Source organism: Numenius arquata, chromosome 6 (assembly GCF_964106895.1).
Source record: "Numenius arquata chromosome 6, bNumArq3.hap1.1, whole genome shotgun sequence".
Classification (NCBI taxonomy): Eukaryota; Metazoa; Chordata; class Aves; order Charadriiformes; family Scolopacidae; genus Numenius; species Numenius arquata.
Genome location: NC_133581.1, coordinates 3,138,019 through 3,158,799, shown reverse-complemented (window position 1 = coordinate 3,158,799; position 20,781 = coordinate 3,138,019). Strand labels below are relative to the sequence as shown.

The following is a 20,781-nucleotide window of genomic DNA, read 5'->3' as shown; positions in this document are numbered from 1 at the left end:
CTATCCTTTGTGCTATTTTCAAACTGATGTGCTTTCAGAAAGGGAAGAGGAAAGTGGCTGGATAAAGCCAAAGCAAATAAACGTTTGCTATTCAAAAAAATTTTTAATTGTTCCCCCCACCTCAAAGGATTGTTTATACTTCAAGAATCTGGAAGTGCGTTATCCCGGGAATATCGATGAAAAGGCACTTTTTACGCTTTCCAGCTGCAATAGTTGACTCTAAGGTAAAGCCTCCCACTCTGGTGGCAGCAGCAATACCCAGTGGCAGAGGAGGACACTCCATCTCGGAGAAGCACCTTGTGGCCACCTCCTCATCCGAGTGAAGCCTTTATACAGACAACCTGGTGTTAAGCTGATATGGGTCTCTGTGAGGAAGTGTCACCCAAATTACAACCAAATGAGTTTTTGCCATTATTGTAACATACAGGCAGGTAAGATGAGTTTGCTCTACTGCATGAAACCACCAGCACAAGAAATTCGTGTCCTGTTCCTTCCAGCCATTCTTATATTTCAGACTTCCTTTTTTTTTTTTTTTTTTACAGTGCACGGTATTTCCACTCCTCACAGTATTGTTTCTATCACAAATAGTGCTCGTCACTTCAGGTGCCTGCAGCCAAGGAGAGAAGAAGAACGTGCAAGGTAGCAGGTGACAGCCTCGACTACACGACATTTTGTTTTACTGACTTGACAACTCAAGTAAAGATCCATTACATCTACAAACGACGAAGAGACACCAACAGCTGCACTTCCTAATACTCATGCCCTTTCCTACTCCAAGCAGTGGGTGTCTTTCGATACTAGGAAACAGGACAAAGCCTGATATTTTAAATGACCATTCAATTAGATGTGTTTGGTCAAAACATTTAAGCTCTAATTCTCTCCATCGGTACTCGGCTCTGCCTCTCCGCATTTTTGGAGCCCTGAGTTCCAACCCCTCGTCCTGGTGTTGCTCCATCACTTGCACACTTGGCAGATGAAGCTCCTGAGTCCTCCTCAACGTGAAGCTGGAATTGCCTCTTCACAGGACAGTGGCTTCACAAAGCTGAAGCCCCCATTTGTGATCAAAACTTAGGCACAATCCTCTGCTTTATCATATTACTCACAATACCTACATCACTCTAATTAGCCAGGATTTGCTCTCCAGGGGACATAGCTGCAGGATATTTGCAGAGAGTGGAGTGCCTGCTAAATCACATTTGTAATACAAGAGGAAAGAGACAGCAGCAATCATAGGGAATGCACAACCCTGCAGCAAGGATAACCATGGAAGAAGCCCATGACATCTATCACCACTATCTCAAGAAGCCCCTTTTGCTCTCAGCCAGCCTCCTACACAGCCCCACTCATTCCCCCAAGTTATTCCCTCTATTTTATCTTTGGTTCAGCACAAATCTACAGAAGGCAGAACCTGAACAATCTCTGCTTCATCACCCATGAGCAGCTCCAATGTAGGTTTCAGGCATGACCAAGAGTTTCAGGAAGGTACCATGTATCTCAGAAACATTTTACTTTGCTGTTAAATATAATCGTTATTTCAACTATTAAAAGATCTTGAGGACTAGCACCTTGATGTGGAGGTGCGAACTCAGTGATAAGTCACTGCTGAGCTTTGCTGAACTTTAAAGTCTGCCTGGCTGCTGCTCTATTTTATAGAGTGCGAACAGGCATAGAATCGTAGAATGGTTTGAATTGGAAGGGACCTTCAAGATCATTGAGTTCCAACTCCCCTGTCATGGGCAGGGACACCTCCCACTAGACCATGTTGCTCCAAGCCCCCTCCAACCTGGCCTTGAACCCCTCCAGTGATGGGGCAGCCACAGCTTCTCTGGGCAACTTGTTATGTTATTTATATAACATAAAAGAACACGGCAGCCCGGCACGATGACGTTAGGGATATCTTATGCTGTGCAAATAGGCAAAAAATTCACCTGATGTGCCTGTGCTGCTGCCGCTTGGCATCCTCTCCCAGCCTGTTTAGGGACGGCGACCGGCTCCGGGAGGACGGAGTGTAACTCCCCACAGTTTTTACAGTTCCATTAGGATTATTCTGCATCTGTTGAAGTAGATGAGGTGAAAGGCTGCGGTGTGAAGAAGCAGAGGAGGAGGCTGACCACTCGGGGAGGTTGTTGATGTTGAGATTGTTGTCGCTGTTGGAACGAAGCAAGATCCGAGGTGCTGCTAAGGTGCTCGGGGGTCTCCGCCTTCTGTTCGAATAGGTGGGAGCCTCTCTAAAGGGCACTGGGTAAAGAAAGACATCCAGGGTAATCTCAGATGATTTCACCATTTGTATGCATTTACCACCCCGTAAAAAGATTTAGCAACATATGGCATTGTTTCTTCTGCAGAAGCATAAACTCTACCTTGCCTGCATAGCTAATGGAATTCATTATCTTTAAAACATCATTAAAACTGAAAACAACTGGGCAACGTTAACCTGTTTACTGGCTTTAATAAATAGTTAGGCAACACCAGTGGCATGAGTCTGCTGAAGAGTTTGACCTAGGGTCTAGGAAATGGGAAACACCTCATTATTGCCAAGTTTGAGTCTCAAAAAGTTCATATTCATGCTATGTTGTCCTTTTTGACCAGAAGGCCACGGAACAGGGCTGACTAGAGAATTTTTGATACGCGAACTTGTAACTTCCTTCTCCCTTTGGCACCCAAACTGGGAGAATTTTGTTCCATCTCAAGTTCAGGCCCAACCTGAAATCTGTAGCGTTAACAGTCACCTTATCCCCATCTTCCAGGTTAAAAATCGAGGACAAAGATTTTTCTCCTGGCAGAACTCTATTACATTGCTGTAATCCCCAGGTATTCCCCTCTTTCTAATCTAGGCGTCTCTACCGCGTCTATTACTATTGTATATAGAACATACTACCCGAGGGTAATACACTCACTCCGTCACGTGCTGTGTCCCAAAGAGAACACCACTGTATCCAAGGGCTGCGATATACCAGTTAATGAAATAGTCATAACGGAAAACAAAAGCAAGGGCAATAAAAACCTAATACAAACCAGAGGGCCCGTCCCTTCATCAGTGTTACCGGTGAAGCGCCGCAGTCATAGGAGGATTTGTACAAGCAGGCACTACATTTTGCTTTTCTCACTCTAGAAGGTGAGTTCGTTCCACGTGCAACTTAAAAGGCAAATTTCCTAATAAAAGGCACCCAGATGCAATGGCATTTCCTACCTATATCATAAGGTAATAAAGGATCTGACCCTGAAAACTCCTGAAAACTCAGTCGCCGTTCACGCAACTGGATTTCAGTGGAACTCAGGGGGTCACAGGATTTGACCCAAAGTGCACGTATTTACATCTGAAAAGTCGCAGTAGTATAACCAACAAAAGGCAGCCAGGCATTATTCTGAGGACTTCATTGAGCTGTTGTCATTTGCCAAAAAATCATATTTCAGTTGGGAAAGAAGCCCCACAAAATATTATCCTACATGTCTAAAGTGCCAGTGAGTGCCATTTATAACGTGCCAGAAACGTCTACGCATTCAATACCCTTCAAAACCACACAAAAACCAGAGTAAGAATGTCTGTCATACTGTGCAAGTAATGAAATTCACATAAATATGAATACACATAGGCATCAATCTGTCCTGCCTTGTAATACAGCCTTTAATTGAGAGAACACAGCAAAATTTAAGGTTTCCGAGCAAAACTGAAAGCATATTTATAACATCAAATAAAGATGGAACTGCAAGTGAAAGAATGGTTTATATAATTTTCACCAGAATCGGTTTCTGATTAACTGTGATTCTGAATATTTTAAAATAACATCCTTCGTATTTCTAATGAGCTGAAACTTTCTCTGGTAAACAGCTCAACAACATCAGAAGAACCAAATCAGAGAACACTGTGCAGAGAGAGAAAGGGCTTTAAATTCATTCCCAGGATATTTCATTTGAGACAAGGCTGAGATAAGGGAAGTAATCTTTAAAGTTGTTAAAGGGGATAAAGCATAGAAGTCCAATATTTATGCCAGAAACTGGCAGAAACTCTAATTATCAGAATATTTCAAGTTTTTCATATTTCGTATTTTTTTAAGGTTCCAAAGCAGCAGAGTATGTCACTGGAGGTGCCTTGGTGTTTAAATGTCACGGTGAAAGCCCCGGTTAGTACTAACTTAAAGAGAACTCACAGCACTTATTTCCAAACTGGACATATACAGATGCTCTAGATTGATGGATGTGACATAGACCCACCGTTCCCCTATTTTTGGCATTTGGGGTACAGCTCTAGAAATTATTTCACTGAAGCTAGGGAGCCTTCCCAGGTACAATAAAACAGAGCAGCTACCGGAATAATTTCAGTGAAGGAGAAAGCACACAAAACCCAGTATTGGGAAGGTTTTGCACAGAGAGGTTTGCCACCTGAAGGTCTACTCCTGTCCCCTTTGGGTCACCAAACTCTGTCCTGGACTTCAGTAAAAATTGGATCTGACCCTTCAATTTTAATTTTTCACAAATTTAACCAGGTAAGACTCCAAGGAGATCGCCGAGCCTCCCCGCCACAGACTGATAAAACTAAATATTGCCAATATTTTGGGGGTGTTTACTGTAAGTTTTGGGAAGTTGGTGGGTACGTGCTGGGAGTGGGAAGGAGCAGGAGGGGCACAGTGCTCGGGCACGGCAACGGGACAGACGGAGAACGGCTGAGCACCTTTATACCGACAGATTTTAGAAAGCACAAAACTGGAGCATTCATCTCTACTGAAAAACAGGGTATGTTGTGCATTTATGCACACTCTTCGGGTACCGGATTAAATGAATTCTTTTTCCCTTGCACACCTTAGAAGGATTTTGCATGACCATTTAGGAGTTAGCTTTTGCTTTGCTATTAACGTTCTATTCTTAAGGAGAGAACTACAAGCAAAATTAGCCCTTACTACAGAAAATAAACAGGACAGGGGGCAACTAATTACACCAATTGACGTCTGTCTAACACAAATCTTTTATAGAAAGAGTTAAAAATAAGCATTTCCGTGCCTAAAGTGATTAATATTCCACCCAACTGTTTCTTTTCCCCAGCAATCTGCAAACTGTAAGTGGGTGGATATTTTTTTAGCTGCTTCTTATAGCCATTATTTATATTATTTTCACAATAAAAAAAAACACAACTACAACACAAAATGATGAAATGCAAATGTTCGTGCTCTAACCCCTGTTGGACACTGTTTTTTCCCCCTAATATTTCACCACGTTCAGAACTGTAAGTATAACTGTTGCAAAACTTGTTTGGGAAAAACACTTGATATAAAAATGACATGAAAATGTCTGAACTAATTTCATGCCCCTGAAGTTTAAAATAATCATCCCTAAAAGCATACCTAAAAGTACCGTTTAATCCTTCCTCCAGCTCTCAGAATTCTATTCCTGGCGTTTCATACATCTGAAGGGGCAATTCAGCATCATTCACTGACAAAATCCACCTAGGAAATTCCTTACGTGGCTCCAAATGCATTTCTTAGGGAACAAAAACATTTTTATAACTACTTGACTCTCCAGAGAAAAACCGAAAATGAATAAAGTCACATCCAGCCTTAATAATCAGTTGCCTAATTGGACTGTCTAACACAAAATAATTTTGAAAGAGAAATTGCAGGAATTGATTAATTATAGAGTCACTAAGCCCATCATATTAAATGTACACAAGAAAACACCGGTCTGAAACATCAAAGTGTTCTGCTTTCATTGCTTACCTTCTTTCTTTGTGAAGGCATTTAACAAAGACTTCATTTTCCCTTTTTACTTTAGCAGCAATCCCCTCATTATATAACCTTTGCTGGGAAGAAAGAGGTAAAAAAGAAACCAAAAAAAACCCCCAAAATAATAACAAAACAATAAAAATAAAAAGAAAGCTACCCAATTTCTATGTGTTCGGGCTGCCTGCACCCTGACATAAGCAGCAGGTTTCTGGGCACTGTGTAATTGCGAGCATAGCTGGGCATGCAGTACCCAGCGTTCTGGTGACAAAGCCCACCCCACATTCTGTCTGTCAGCTGGGAGCCAACTGTGCATAGACTGGAGCTGCTCAAAAAAAAAAAAAAAAAAAAAAAAAAAAAGGAAGAAGGAAGGAAAAAAAAAAATAAAAAAATCTTGCTATCTTTCACAGCATTAGTCATGTGAACACCGCCACAGCCTCGCAGCCCATCCCGGCGCGGCGGTTGTGGGGGTTTGAGGGAGGTGCAGGCGGCCGGAGCTCCCGCCGGGAGCCAAAAATGCCCATCTTTGCCAAGGGCAGGGGCCGGCGAGGGGTGAAAAGGGGCTTCGCGGCGGCGCTCGGCAGCTGGGGAAGGGAGAACCTCCACGGAGACGAGAGATGCTGCACAAGTGCCGGCAGCTTCTAAACTTGCACAGCTGACTCCAGAGGCTTCTCCCTGTCTATTTGCTTTTTGCCACCTATCTGCTTTTGGCCGTTATCTTCTTTTTGTTATCTATCTGCTTTTTTACTCTTTATTTGCCTTTTGCTCTTTATTTGCCTTTTGCTCTTTATTTGCCTTGTGCTCTTTATCTGCTTTTTGCTTTCCACAATGCCCCAAAGAGCCAATTTGGGGAAAAAGTAGGAATCACACCACGCCTCACACAATGACTACCTTAAGAAGGGAGACAAAAGTGCCACTAAATAGAGTATCTTCCCATGGCCTATATTCTGCTCTGGAACAGATGAGATACAAGCACATTTATTATTTTCCACTCCCCCTTCCACTGCACTGAAATGAAACACAATTTCTTTTTGCACAGAGTAAAAATACGAATATTTAAGCGAGCCGTTTCACTAAATTCAGTGCAGATGCCAGAAAAGAAGTGATTGCTGTTTTTAAAATACTAATTCTGCAAAAAAAAAATATTCTATAGATAACTGTGGCAGCCAGTGCAAACCCACTGCTGGAGGAAGAGCAGATAACTGAAAGGGGGAGATAGGAAGAAGGGGGGAGGTGCTAAAAATCACAAAAAAAATTCAGCATAACTAGTTAAATGTAAGACATAAAGATTGCAAAGAAAAGAGTAACCTACATTAAAAAGTTGCCTTCAAACAGTATAAACTCTGTAACAGTTAATAAATATTTATTCCATTTCAGACATCTCTGCTGATAGCTAATGCATCTATTTTGAAAATTAGGTCTTTTTCTCACTGAGAAAACCGCCTCAAGAAAGACAGAAAATAAAGGAGTTAAATAGATTTAACCTCTGTTATAAATAATGAACTCATTTAACTTAACGCTGAAAAGAATAAGTAAGCATAAAAAAATTTAATAGTTCAAACTTAATTTAACATTCCAGTGTTTGCATAGCTATTAATTTATTAAGAGAGGAACATTTCTCTAAATTAATATAATTTTACACTTTGGTTCAATTTATTTCTAAAAGCAACTATTCTTAGCAGGTGGAAATCTTACCAAACGTGCATCACTAAACGTCTTTATTTGACAGGAAGAATTTTCTCCTTAACTTTCAAAAGATGCAAAGCTTTCTAAAGAATAACTTTGAACTGTTATTTGCCAACTTATAAATATGTGCATTAATTAGCTCCCCAGAAGAATCAGTATCATTTCCAGAACAGGAATTGCTACGCCAGAACAACCGTGCCACTAATCTGAATTATAAGCTTCTGTGCGTGACTTTTCCTAATATCTTCATTCCATCCCCCTGATTATATTTGGAGCTACAAATGACAAAGGAATTATAATTATTAATAATATTTTACATTTCCATAGTGCTTTCTAACTAAACTTAGCCAAAAGTATCTGAAGGCTCGTGAACTTTGCATGAAAACTGAGTGTCTGGTGGTGCTCCTGTTTCAGGAGCCAAATGGAGATGGGCAGAAGTGAGTTTTATGATGGTAGTTCCTGAAATTTCCTTAGCTCCGGGCATTGCCCGAGGGCACAGGTTCCCTATGGAACGCAGCTTAATTGTACACAGTGTAGGGCAATATACTTTATTGGTGACACCGAGCGTAGATTGATCCCTGTACACTTCAAGAGAAGAATTACCTGTCGCGCCCCCAGGAAAAGGAGAAAATCACTGCCCCCCCGGTGCTCAGCTCTCTGCTTTAACGACCAGAACACCAGTCATAAAAAAATTACATACAGGCTACAGGCATTCACCACCTTCCGAAGGGATGGGATCTCAGCGTTGCTCGTGTTTCTCTAAGCAGAACGTCCCGGGTGTCTTACTGAGGAGGTGACACTGGGAGTCGAATCCCACCCTCTCCTTTACTGTCGGTGTTTCAAAGAACGGATAGCCCAAGCAGCTAATCACAGCAGCGAGGGGAGGAAAGGGTTAACTCTATTGTGCTCATTCATGTCTGTTCATATACAGTAAAATAAAAACAGACAGGCAACTGTAGTCAATCAAAACCGATCCCAGGGGGTATTTTTATTAGATTCTTGCTGGAGCCGTAGCATTTCATCATCTAGAGGTTTCTAATCAGTGTTATAAAAACATGAAAAAAATATTAAAGTCACTTGAAATTATTGAGTTTCATGGAAATTGTGGGAACTCTCTCTGAACTACACCATCAGATATATCACCTGATGAGCAATCATTTTATTCCATTTAACTGTCTGTCTTTTCCCCAACACAGGAAATATAATTTCTTCCTACATGGCAGAGCCTACTGCAATAAACACTATTGTACATTTGGAAAATATGACAATCAAGGAAGTCAGTGAACTATTTTCAGCTGCAGTTTTGGATTTTTTTCTAATTTTCACTAACAGCTTATTAGAATTTGCTTATTTTAACTGAAGTCCTAAAATCTGTGGTATTGGGAAGTTCAAAAAGAAGACACTCCAGCAGCTTCCACCTTTTCCTGAAAGATTTTCTGCCTCATGAGGGTAGTTTTGGTATTATTTGGTCAGGACAAAAACCTAATAATTTGACTATGCTATCACACGATGATAATACAACCCACAAGCCATCAGCATCCATAATCTAAAAATCAGGAAGAAGCTTCCAAATACAGGTAAGCCCTGATTTCCCTACTTCTTCTGCGGGTTCTCAGGAAAATGTCTGTGAGCTCTGCACGAGGATGTCTCTGAGAAGAAAAGGCCACCTTAAACAGAGATCAAAGAATGGCCTTTTAAGTTAATTTTGATCAGCACTTTTTTGTGCATTTGTAACATTAGGTTCCCAAATTTTTATAGGTATTTCAGTCCATAGATCCCATTAGAAATCTGTGGAAATCAGTGAGCTACATACTCTTGAGGATCTATTTTTAGGCACTTAAATGCCTTTAGAAAAGCAAAAAAATTATCTGTTTGACCAAATCTACGCTCTTACTTAATCTTCCCACCTTCTCACGTAATGGTAGGACACAGTTAGAATTGTCATGTTTTATTCTTTTTTGATTTTGTCCATTTTGGAGTTCTTGCCAGAAAAATCTCTTTAACTTGTATACGCATCTAGGGTTTTGTTAAAAATACAGTTCTTGTATAATGTGTATATATATATATAAAAATGGATAAATGCATTTCTCTCCACTATAAAATAGGCTTCCCGTATGCTCAGCCACCAAATGGAGAGTTAGACAAGAAAAGAGAGATTCAAATATAGACTGTAAAGTAGAAAAAGACTCCTGAGAGGAAAAAAAAATCCCAACCCTAGGTTGATGCAGTCCTTCTAGATTTCTTACTTATTCCACAAAGCCAGGAGGTGGTCAGGAACACAGGCGGTGGTGACAGATTCAGAAGGAAGCCACCTCAGGGGAAAAACAAACCTATTTTATAAAGCAAAATTGGGTTTTTTTCTTATTTTTTTTTTACAAAAATCTGGGGAGTTTGCTTAGGAAGCTGCAGTTAAAGCAGCACTGAGAGAGAAGCATCTGAGCCCACTCAAATGATGCTCAAAGAGCCAAGCCTCAGCTGGCCTGGACTTAGCATCTCCCGTGCCACATCACTGTTGGCATCTTGGTACCACCCAGTTGCTACTGGTATCAGTCAGTTCCTGTTAGAGGAAAGAATTACTTTACTACTTAAATTACTTGCTAATTAAGAATTTAAAAAGAATTGCTTTACTGAGAGGGTGGTCAGGCACTGGAACAGCCTGTCCAGGGAGGCGGTGGAGTCACCATCCCTGGAGGTATTTAAGAAACGTGTAGATGTGGCACTTCAGGGCATGCTCTAGTGCCCGAGATTGTTGGGTTGTGGTCTTTTTTGGTGCGTGTATGGTTGGACTCGATGATCTCAAAGGTCCCTTCCAACCATGAAAATTCTGTGATTCTGTGAAACTTGGCCTTCAAGGCACAAATTTGAAGGGTAGGATGGTGGCAGGAGACTGTGTGTGGGAAAGGACAGCTCAGGAACAGATGGCAGGAGTTATCAATTAGAAGGAGAAAGAAAAACAAGAAATAGCCATGCAAGCTCCATAGCCACGTGCCAGACATCCCTTCCGTCACCTGGCATTTCTGCTACTGTCCCCAACCTGTGCTCACTTTGACAAGGGCCAGTCTCACTCCGCTCTCAGGAGGAACCTAGCACATTCACACAACTTGCTTAAAAAACAACAGCAAGGAGCTGGAAGGCTTAATTAGAGGCAATTCTTTGTGTCGTGGAGAGAACTGGCCGCTGCTGGGCTCTCCAATTCGGCAGAAAACACTTTACTCGATTCCTGTTATTAGAAGTTTTTTAATAACTAAGAATTTTTTAATTCACTAATAACAATGTGAGTTGTATGGCTTTGTGGGTACATTTCAAAGGAATTTAAAAGTTGATGAATATACAGTTGCCACACATAAATGAGCTTGAAACCATGGGAAATGAAAATCAATTCCTCTTTCTTACCATACTTACATGATTATAAATAAGCCTTCACTAATATTCCAGTAGTAAAGCAAGAATAACACCCAAAGAGCTGCACGCTTCTGCAGAAGGGAGACATGTTCACCTTAAGGCTTTACTTTCAGATGCTTACACAACATCAAGAAGATACAGAGACTCTTCCATTTAGATCACATTTTAAAATTGCTAAGTATTGCTTAGAACTTGTTCCATGTCGGAACAAATGTCTGCGATCTCTTTGATAGTTTGGAAGCTAATAGGTTTAGAAATTATGATTCAAAAGAGCTTGAATATCATGGGGCTTCCCTTTTTAAAAGAAAAATAAATTACCAGGCTCAATGTGGCAAAACCCACAAACACCTGAAGCTCTGACTGCAGTGATACAGATACACAGCTCAGAATTTACCTGGGAGCCGAAATAAAACCTCCGTCCCCAAGGACGAGAGGCTGCTTTGCAGCCTGCAATTGTGCGAGGAATCTGGGTCGGGGTGCGGAGAGAAGGGGAACAATGGAAGGTTAAAAGGTGGGGAAATGAAACCCTCCCGTTTCGTGTGAAAGGCTGGAAGTGGGGAGGAAACAATGGCCGGTAATGAGGGAAACGTCTGGCAAGTAGCAGCTTGAAGAGAGGGAAAAGCAAATGCGATGAGAGAAAGCTACAATAGCTGAAGGAGAATTTTAAAACACGACTGAAATCTATCAGCAATGTGGAAGAAAGCAGCCTATTTGAATAAAATATGTACGGCTCGCTTTCATTCTAACAGGTACACTGCTCAAAAGAAAAAGCAACTTATCCAAATAAAAATCTGTATTTTATGTAGTTCTGTTTCTGAAGAGTACTGTCCCTCGGCCAGAGCTGGGGAAGGGGAAGGCCAGCTCCGACCAGGGTTTCTCAAGGTTTTATGCTCCCAGAGCATCCACAGCCCCTCATTTCTATTATGCATGTTTGGGTCGAAAGAAACACCCAATTTTACTCTGAATAATACAAACTACCAAAAAAAAACCTGACATGAAACTACTTGTTTTAGTTGATTTGATCACATTTTGATGGCATTTCTTTCAATATGGACTGGGCTGATTTCAAGGTTGGTTTTCATCAACGATTAGAACTCATCCAGAATTGTTCATCTTCACACGATCAGTAACCAGCTACTTAGACGTGTCATTGAAGCAAGAGATTAACAACTTGTACAGTATCCGGACAGAAAGATCTATTTAGCTCAGACTATCACCTTGAACCAAAAGCATTCAAGTGTGAACCCCTGAAGCTGCATTCTTTTGCCTCCAACAATAAGACAGAAAATACAAATCAAATATAATTATATCCCACTACAAATTCTTGTGCTCTTTAAACAAGCTGGTGAAAGGGTGGTGCAATTTTCTCCACTAATAATACACTGGGAAATCTAGTCCTGATGCAGCACCACTCAGAAGCATTGAATTACACAACAAATTAATTTCGTTCTTTGCATTATGTATACATCGAGTCGGGAAAAATATCATTTAACATCAGGGGGCTGTGCGTATCCCAACCCACATAGCTTATGATAAAAAAATAAATAAAATACAAAAAGGATTGTCATTGAGAGAGAGGAGAATTTCATGGCTGGTAGCTCCTGCAAAGAAGGATGCCTGATTCTTCTTTTAATGTCTGACGCTGATGAGCCTTGGATGCAGCAGACAAATTTGTGGGTTGTAGTCTGATGTTGCAGAGGAGAACAAAGACAAATGCAACTACACGAGATCCTTAGAAAAACAAATGTACCAATATTGGATTGCATGCTGTTTCTGTGTTCTGGTGTTGTACAGAAAACAATCTAATTTTGCCTTTGTGTAACTTTCCTCCTACCAAAAGCTCTCAACGAATTCCTTAAATCATTATGTTGTTCCAGGCTTTATTCAGTGATTTGATTTCACTGCTTTAATCTAAGTGTGAACCTCTTTAGTAAATAGTGGGACAAAGCATCTGTGCTTCCAAAAGTGTTGGTGGATCATGTCAGTTTTATTTAGAATAACACCATTTTCATAACTGAAAAGTGTATATTGCTCTCAATGGGGGAAAAAAAAAAAAGACTGGTCTCTCATATAAGTTAAAAAATATATACTTAGTCAAAGTGGTCAAATGTTGGGCCAGAGCCATGTGCATTATGCACATTAGTACAATTTAGATAGACAAATGTAATTACAGGAGGGTAAGGGGTGTTGGGTAAATTTATTTGTACTATTTCAGGTGTCAGTTGGCACTATTCCCCCAGCACATCAGATATGAAACGCATCCCCTCTGCTCTGACAACATGTTACGGTACCTGTGCCGAAGTCTAGACGATAAGACAAGGTGCTTGAGGATGGAGAAGTATCCACCTCCTACCAAGGCCAGCTTGAGAGCCCAGCCTCGGCTCAAGCTTTTCTCAAACATAGTTACTCCTGATTTACTGCAGGGCAAGTGGCAGAAGAAACCAAAGCCATGATGTTAAAGTTCATGCATGACTGTGAGTTAGCCCAAGGCAGGAATTATAACAAAACAGCAAAGAAACAAATCCACAATATCTTCTTTTAGCTCCAGTTTCTCCCTTTTCTTCAACTCTTAAACCTTGGTGTCCTTCACTGCCATTTTTCAACCTCGTTTTCCCTTCTTCTCATGACTACAGTTGCCTTTCACTGCCTCCATCACCAGTTCTCTAAGGATAATCTATCTGCCTGCCACACAAACCCAACAGGAAATACATGGCACGTAAGAGAGAGAGAACTCCTAGAAGATACCACATCATATCAAAGTTACCTAAAATTAGCAACAAAAGCACGTGGATAGGGATAGAATGGTTGGGGAGGCAAGACAACAGTATACAAGGTAGCTCATCAAGAAGATGAAGTTCTATAGGAGGTCACATCACAGAAATTTCAAACAACAGTAGAAAAAAACCCACCCAATCCTCATTCGCTGAAGTTTAATTGTGAAGAGAGGAGGGAACAATCAAGCAGTTAATATGACGCTACTGTATCTTCTTAATACCTTATTGCACTTTGAGGGTAGTATTTTCACTGAGAAAAGAATACCTTTTGCTGAGGAGACATAGCTGGGCTTCAACCGTCAGCAAAGGAACTACAGAACTGTGAAAGCTTTTCACTCGACTGGTTGGCTTCCCACAGGTGTAGGCTACTTCATGATGTATTTATTGACAAAAATGTGCATTACCGCTATCATTCTTATTTGACAGTAGAGCAGCAAAAGGAGACCATTTTTATTCTGGCAGAGGTATTATCAACAAAACCACAAACTAAGTGCCAGGAGAACTACGTTGTTGACTCTGCAGCCTCCCTGAAGCCCATGAATCTGCAATTAGTCAGAGGAGAACTTAAGAAAAGAACCCCCATTGGGGGTCTTGGGTGTAGAAGAAGCCAGTAAGACCTCTACATCCCATAGACTATTATAACAATCTGGAAAGCAAAAAGCATTTCCATTATTGTGGACGTATCCATTATTGTATGACGTAACTCTCAAACGTGGAGTTAAGTGAGAACCATCATTATGGCACCCCCACGTTATCCTCTGCACACCTTTTTTCCCCCCCTCTGATCTAGTCTAAGCAATCTTCAAGAATTCCTCATTTGCTCTTGTTCTCACCATCTCGCTTCCAAAGCCGACCTGGCACTGTGAGCACCAAGGAAGTTACACTTACACTTCTGAGACGATGCACGTTTGGGTTACCCAAGTAGAGTCTCCCACTGCAAATTTCCAGGCGTCTTTTATGCTACAGATAGTAGATACGTAACGCAACCATTCAACCCTCAAAATATCTTCTCTTCTAAATAGAGGAGAGCAAGCTCTATCTAAAGCCATGTTATCATGCAGGATCTTTAAAAGATAAAACCCAATAATTTAAGCTGATAATTGTCTCACTATCCTTAGTTCCATTTAGACATTTGGCGTTAAAAAGAAACTAAAACATTGCTGACTTATTCATTGAAATAACAGCATTTTAAATTATATTAGTACCCTACATTTCTTCATCTCAAAAATAACTGTTAATGAATCATGCTGGTATAAATAAGAAAGGATAAAAAAAGAATGTATCCGCTCTAACAGGGGGTTATCTTTGTACAAATATGTAGGTGTTTGCAGCATTTGTAATGTTCTCAGTGGTTAATCCCATTGAGAAAGGAAGGCTTGCTCACCGAAGAGGTTTTGAGGTTGATTATTAAAGTAATATTAGCAATACCATGCCTACTTCTGGTTCAAGACATTATCACTTGCATTGTAAAATGTTTGAAGATGCTGAGGGAAGACTTTTTTTTTTCCACCGAACTTAACCTGTTCCTTGATGTTGCTGCAGATTAAGTTTTGAGACGGTACAATGACACCTGAGTTTAGATTTTCTGTCTTGTTTACACAGGTTAGTAATGAAGAGCAGGTAAATAAGATCAATTAAAGAATAAAGAAGGCACAGGCTTAAAACCCATTATCAAAAAGTAATCTTATGTACATACTATTTCAGAAATATCATTTAGTCTTATGTTTCTGGCAGCAGTGGTAGATACAGCTACACGATATTCATTAATTCAGCGGAAAATGCATGGCTGACACCCAAGACATTACTATGAAAATAGAAGTGTTCTGGATATTATTTGGCAGTCACACCCCCGGACATCATGAGTACTACAATAAAATTTGACTTCCGTGTTCAAGTTTCAAAATAACTCTGTTTTCTTCCGGACAAGAAGTGATGCAAATAAAGCTAGCAGAAAATGGCAATGCCCATTTCTAAAAAAGAGTGGGATCAGAGAAAGGAGAGTAATCGTATAAATAAGCAAATTGCATACATTCTTTACTGTCATGGCATTTCAGGTGCAGATTCTTGATGTTTCAGAATAATTGCAGACTGTGTTTAGGAGAGAAATCATTCTCATGTGGGAATTACTTGTACACACGTGTAACTACTGTATGTGTCCACCAGCACTTTCGTTAGAGGAAGCATCATTTGTCACTAACCACCTCGGATCTAGCCTGTCAACACCTACAGAAGCACATCTAAACTAAGTTATGATGATTGTACTCACATATTCAAGGGCACAATTTCAAGTATGAGAATTTTAAGTAATAAACAATATATCTTTATAAGCAAATAAAACTGCATGGAAAATCGAGTATGTATCAAAAGAAACAAGTAAGAAGAGTTAAAACAGGGTAACATAAAATATGTATTTCAGATATCACACTAGGAAGCTTCAGTTAAGAAGTGAATTCAAATTACCTGCAATATTTTTTTGTTTATTATTATTTGTAATTGAGACATAAAATGAAGGAAAGATCCAGCCCTCGGCTCTACCAATGGACACCGGACACAGTTTCGCCAGGAACTTGTGGTGCAGCGATCCTGCAAGCAGCCCACAGCAGCTTTGGCTTCTGAGGAACCACTGCTTCCAGACAACATACAGGTGACCGCAGTCCCCAGGACACCTCCATCGCAACGGGGGACAGAAACACAGCCAAAGATTATTTGCAAACTCCATACTGTGCTCCCAGTGAAGGCCAGGAATGCCTGAGACCATTCCCTCAGCTGGCCCATGACTGGTGGAAGGGTGGTGAAACAGAGCAAGAATGAATGGAAATTTATGAAGTTGGGAAAAAAATTAATAAAATCACTTCAAGAATAAATTTTCCATAAAGTCTTAATATCTTTTTCCTGGTTTAGAACTTGGTAAGAAATTTAGAAATGACTCACCCTAAGTCCCCCTGGCTAGGACCATGCTTTCCTTTATGCTGGGAAGCTGCAAGGAACATCAAAGGAATTATCAGCAGAAAAGAAGGAGAAGAAATAAATGGGACTCACAAGACACATCTGAGGTCAAGAAATAAAGTATAAATGGAAGTGGAAGGACTGGAAGATGAAAAGAAAATACAGCGAAATTCCAGTGATTCCCAGTGAATCTGGCGGATATAATCTGAAAGAGATTTTCAATGGAGAAAATGAAAATGGATTACTGCTTTAAGATGCTTAGGAATCACGGTACTCAATGACTCAGGGAAGTGTATGTCGTGTGGTATATAAACAAGAAAGCAGCGTACGTTCGGATGCTGCACATCACACCAAGGAGTAAAGTGCAATTCCTACAGCCTCTTCTCAAATCTTACTCAGTTGCTGAATACCAGGCGCCAGTTTAACATAAAGATTTATCAAAGCATATAGCAGCCAAAAGCAATACAGCAAATCATGAAGATGCAAGAGTGACTAATTAGTGATTTAAATTTATGTAGGAAAGACTACAAGAAGTAAATGCTCTGAGCAAGCTCCATTCACAGAGTCACAGAGTTTTGACATTGGCTTAACTTGGAAGAGATGCAGCTCTTATTCTACAGGTTGTTAAGTAACGAATAAACAGAAATCCTAGTCCCAGTAAAGATGGTGTATCTTTTGCTATGGACTGTAATGGGACCAGAATTTCAGGCAAGAAGTAAAAGAACATTTGAATGATGCACGATAGAGGGGTATAACGGAACACAGAGGTTCTTGCTCTACAGAGGGATCTGGACAGGTTGGATCAATGGGCCAAGGCCAATGAGATAAGGTTTAATAAGGCCAAGCGCCAGGTCCTGCATTTCGGTCACAACAACCCCAGGCAATGCTACAGGCTGGGGGAAGAGTGGCTGGAAAGCTGCCCAGCAGAAAAGGACCTAGGGGTGTTGGTGGACAGCCGGCTTAACATGAGCCAGCAGTGTGCCCAGGTGGCCAAGAAGGCCAACAGCATCCTGGCCTGTATCAGGAATACCATGGCCAGCAGGAGCAGGGAAGTCATCGTACCTCTGTACTGGGCACTGGTGAGGCCTCACCTCGAGTGCTGTGTCCACTTCTGGGCCCCTCACTACAGGAAGGACATTGAGCTGCTGGAGCGTGTCCAGAGGAGAGCCACCAAGCTGGTGAGGGGTCTGGAGAACAAGTCATATGAGGAGAGGCTGAGGGAACTGGGCATGTTTAGTTTGGAGAAGAGGAGGCTGAGGGGAGACCTCATTGCCCTCTACAACTACCTGAAAGGAGGGTGTAGAGAGGTGGGTGTTGGCCTCTTCTCCCAAGTGAATAATGACAGGACCAGAGGAAATGGTCTGAAGTTGGGGCAGGGGAGGATTAGATTAGATATTGGGAAGAATGACTTTCCTGAGAGGGTGGTCAGGCACTGGAACAGCCTGCCCAGGGAGGCGGTGGAGTCGCCATCCCTGGAGGTATTTAAGAAACATGTAGACGTGGCACTTCAGGGCATGCTCTAGTGCCCGAGATTGTTGGTTTCTGTCTGTTTGTGGGTGGGTGTAGCGTATGGTGGTGTTTTTGTTTTGTTTTTGCTTTTGTTTTTTGTGGTTGGACTCGATGATCTCAAAGGTCCCTTCCAACCATGAAGATTCTGTGATTCTGTGATAACAGAGCAATAGAAACGGACCTATGTGGGATAATAAGAAAAGCGGTATAAAAGCACAGAAGGTAGTCGAAAGGATTTCTCCTCTCCCCCAACCATTCCTTTGAATATAGTTCATGGATTTTTCTGAGCACGTAACTGGGGAGAGCAAACGGGGTGCAGCCCTGGTTGAGAACAGTCAGTGAGCTGGAAGGCAGGTACCTCTCCACAGCCTGCCACGATCCCAAAGTCACATTTCCATCCGAAAGCTGCACGGAGCAGCACAGCTCATCCCTGCCCCTACAGTTGCCCTGTATTCTAGTGCAAACTGGATGTAGCAAAACAAATGGAGGAAACCAATTTGCTTCTTTGACCCATCGAGTGGAATAATCTGCGGAGCAAAAGCAAAAAATTTCACAACCGTAGACAGAAATCGCTGTGAATCTCACTCTCCAGAGTCCAACTCCGACAGAAGAACAGCCGAGTAAGCCTTCCATTTCATTATTCAAACTTTGCCAATATTTCAATAGACGAGGTTCAAAATATTAACTAGGAAACTCATTTTTTAAATAGTGCTCCACTGCTCCATTATCTGAAAGAATGGGTAGGGTTTTCTTTTACTTTTTTCAGCTTATGTAATCACGCCGCCTAGCAATTAACGTTTGAGAGGCTGTTTTAGAAAAGACTATACGTGAATCTCTAATCATTAACTGAAAGGAAAGGAGAGCCTTTGCTAGTGGTAAATAACATCATAAACAAAATGCTGGTTCTCTCCTTATCACCACCTTACTCTGTCTCAAAGTGGATTTTATTTTAGAACCTCACTAATTAAGCCTTACCGACTGATTTTAACCTTCAGCTGTGCTCCTTAAAGGGCTGGACTGTCAGGACTATTGTTGCTATGCTCCATTATGGCTGGGAAAACCTTTGTCCATAAATTCAATTGGTCTTTCTTATCTATTCTGTCACTCTCCTTTAGAAGAAAAAGGGGCAGAGGGGGAAGCAGCTATCACCTAACTAAAGTTCTGTGGCTGATGATAACTTTCTCGGTTTTGACACCATTACTACTTTACATTTATCAATATTCTGCATTTTCAATACCTACCTAGTGCGGGTGGTGCCTAGAGTCAGTGACAGAAAACCCCCCAACACGCAACTGTTAATGCCAGGTAAGAAACACGTCTTCACTAACAGGGAGCGCTGCAAAGAAAAGACATGCAAACACATAAAGAAAAAAGACAAGAGAAAAAAAAAGGTCTAGAGACCGGATTAGCAGTGATGAATAGAAACCATAAGCACGTAGCAGCACACAAAGGTAGTATAAGAATGGGTAGTTCAGGAGACTGGCTGGCAGCAAACAACATGGCAGCTCCAGAAATGCCTGAAATGAATGGAGTAAGGAGACTGGGAAAGATGGCCGAAGTTATTAAACAGGAATCTAAGGATTACTACGAGACAAAATTCAGGGAATAGTTTTAAAGAACATGGAAAAAATATGGAAAAGGAGATAGGAAATCAAAACAAGGCAGAAATTAAATATTCATGGCAATAATCCCAAATATTTCTGACTAAACAGAGGTACAAGCACACATTAAGGACACAAATCACGGCCTCTCTCAACGACAAATTGTCTCTCCTAATGGTCTGTTGATTTTAATAACGTCTCAAAATACGACACATTCAGAAAAAGGTTTTAAAAAGCACAAGTAAGACTTACCTAGCTTGATACTACCTGCTAGAAACACCCAGGGAATTTGGGAAGACACAAGAACGCCAATCATATTGCAAGATCATCCTCTTCGCTATTCATGCCAAAAGCAGGATGATCTAAAGCAGCGATTTTTGCACGCATTCGAGCAAGCCCCCCACAGCTAGCGGGAATCTCAAGCATGACCACAGCACAAATTTCTTTGGAGAGCCAAGACCTCTAAGGTCCTCAAGCTTGTTAGGGGAATAAAGTTATGAAAGGCATGAAAGCAAATATATTTGTTTCATTCAAGAACAGACCAATTTTTCCCAAGCATTAGGAAGGCGCCTACTTATTACTAATCTACAGACATTAAAAATTAGTGTTCATAATAAGCAAGGAAGAACATTAAAATCATTTTTTAACAAGAGTACAAGTGCTAAGTAATTCATGTAAGTAATATAAGCACTTGAGTGCAGCAAGCGCAGAGCAAAATCCAGCAAGCTCTGGTGGACTCGGGCATTTCTGCGGCAAATGCCCAGAGCAAAAAGCAAAAGGGAAGACAGTTCAGGTGTGATTTTTGAAGGGTCAGGAGGGTCTGGCAAGGCGAGCATTCTGCTAGAGCTAACAAGCCATCCCCTACTCAAAGCACTCCATGCAGATCCACCTGAGAAGACTCTACACGATTTCTGGGTTTGCCAGGTTGTCCCTGCTCCGGAGAGTGAAAGGTTGTGGCAAACGCTGCTAAAGGATGGTGGATTTCCCACTAAGCATCTTTTCTAGGTCCATTTAATTGAATTCTGAAAGATAGACTTCAACGGGGTGGCTGAGGGAGCTGGGGGTGTTCAGCCTGGAGAAAAGGAGGCTGAGGGGAGACTTCGCTCTCTACAACTCCCTGAAAGGAGGGTGTAGAGAGGTGGGGGTGGGTCT

The 20,781-nt window shown here is 41.2% G+C and overlaps 1 protein-coding gene across 2 annotated transcripts in view; it reads right to left on the bottom strand.

Moving 5' to 3' along the window:
* The window catches only part of SHANK2 (SH3 and multiple ankyrin repeat domains 2), a 315,160-nt gene that overhangs the window by 220,568 nt on the left and 73,811 nt on the right, over nucleotides 1-20,781 (bottom strand). Inside the window, exons 1-2 of one of the 2 annotated variants that reach the window (XM_074148902.1) lie at nucleotides 5,709-5,745; nucleotides 1,929-2,238 (exon numbers count right to left, since the gene is read on the bottom strand). In XM_074148902.1, coding sequence (XP_074005003.1) covers nucleotides 1,929-2,238; nucleotides 5,709-5,745 — 347 coding nt within the window. Of the gene's footprint in view, nucleotides 1-1,928; nucleotides 2,239-5,708; nucleotides 5,746-20,781 lie in introns of those variants that run through there. The other variant, XM_074148901.1, reaches the window with a different exon arrangement.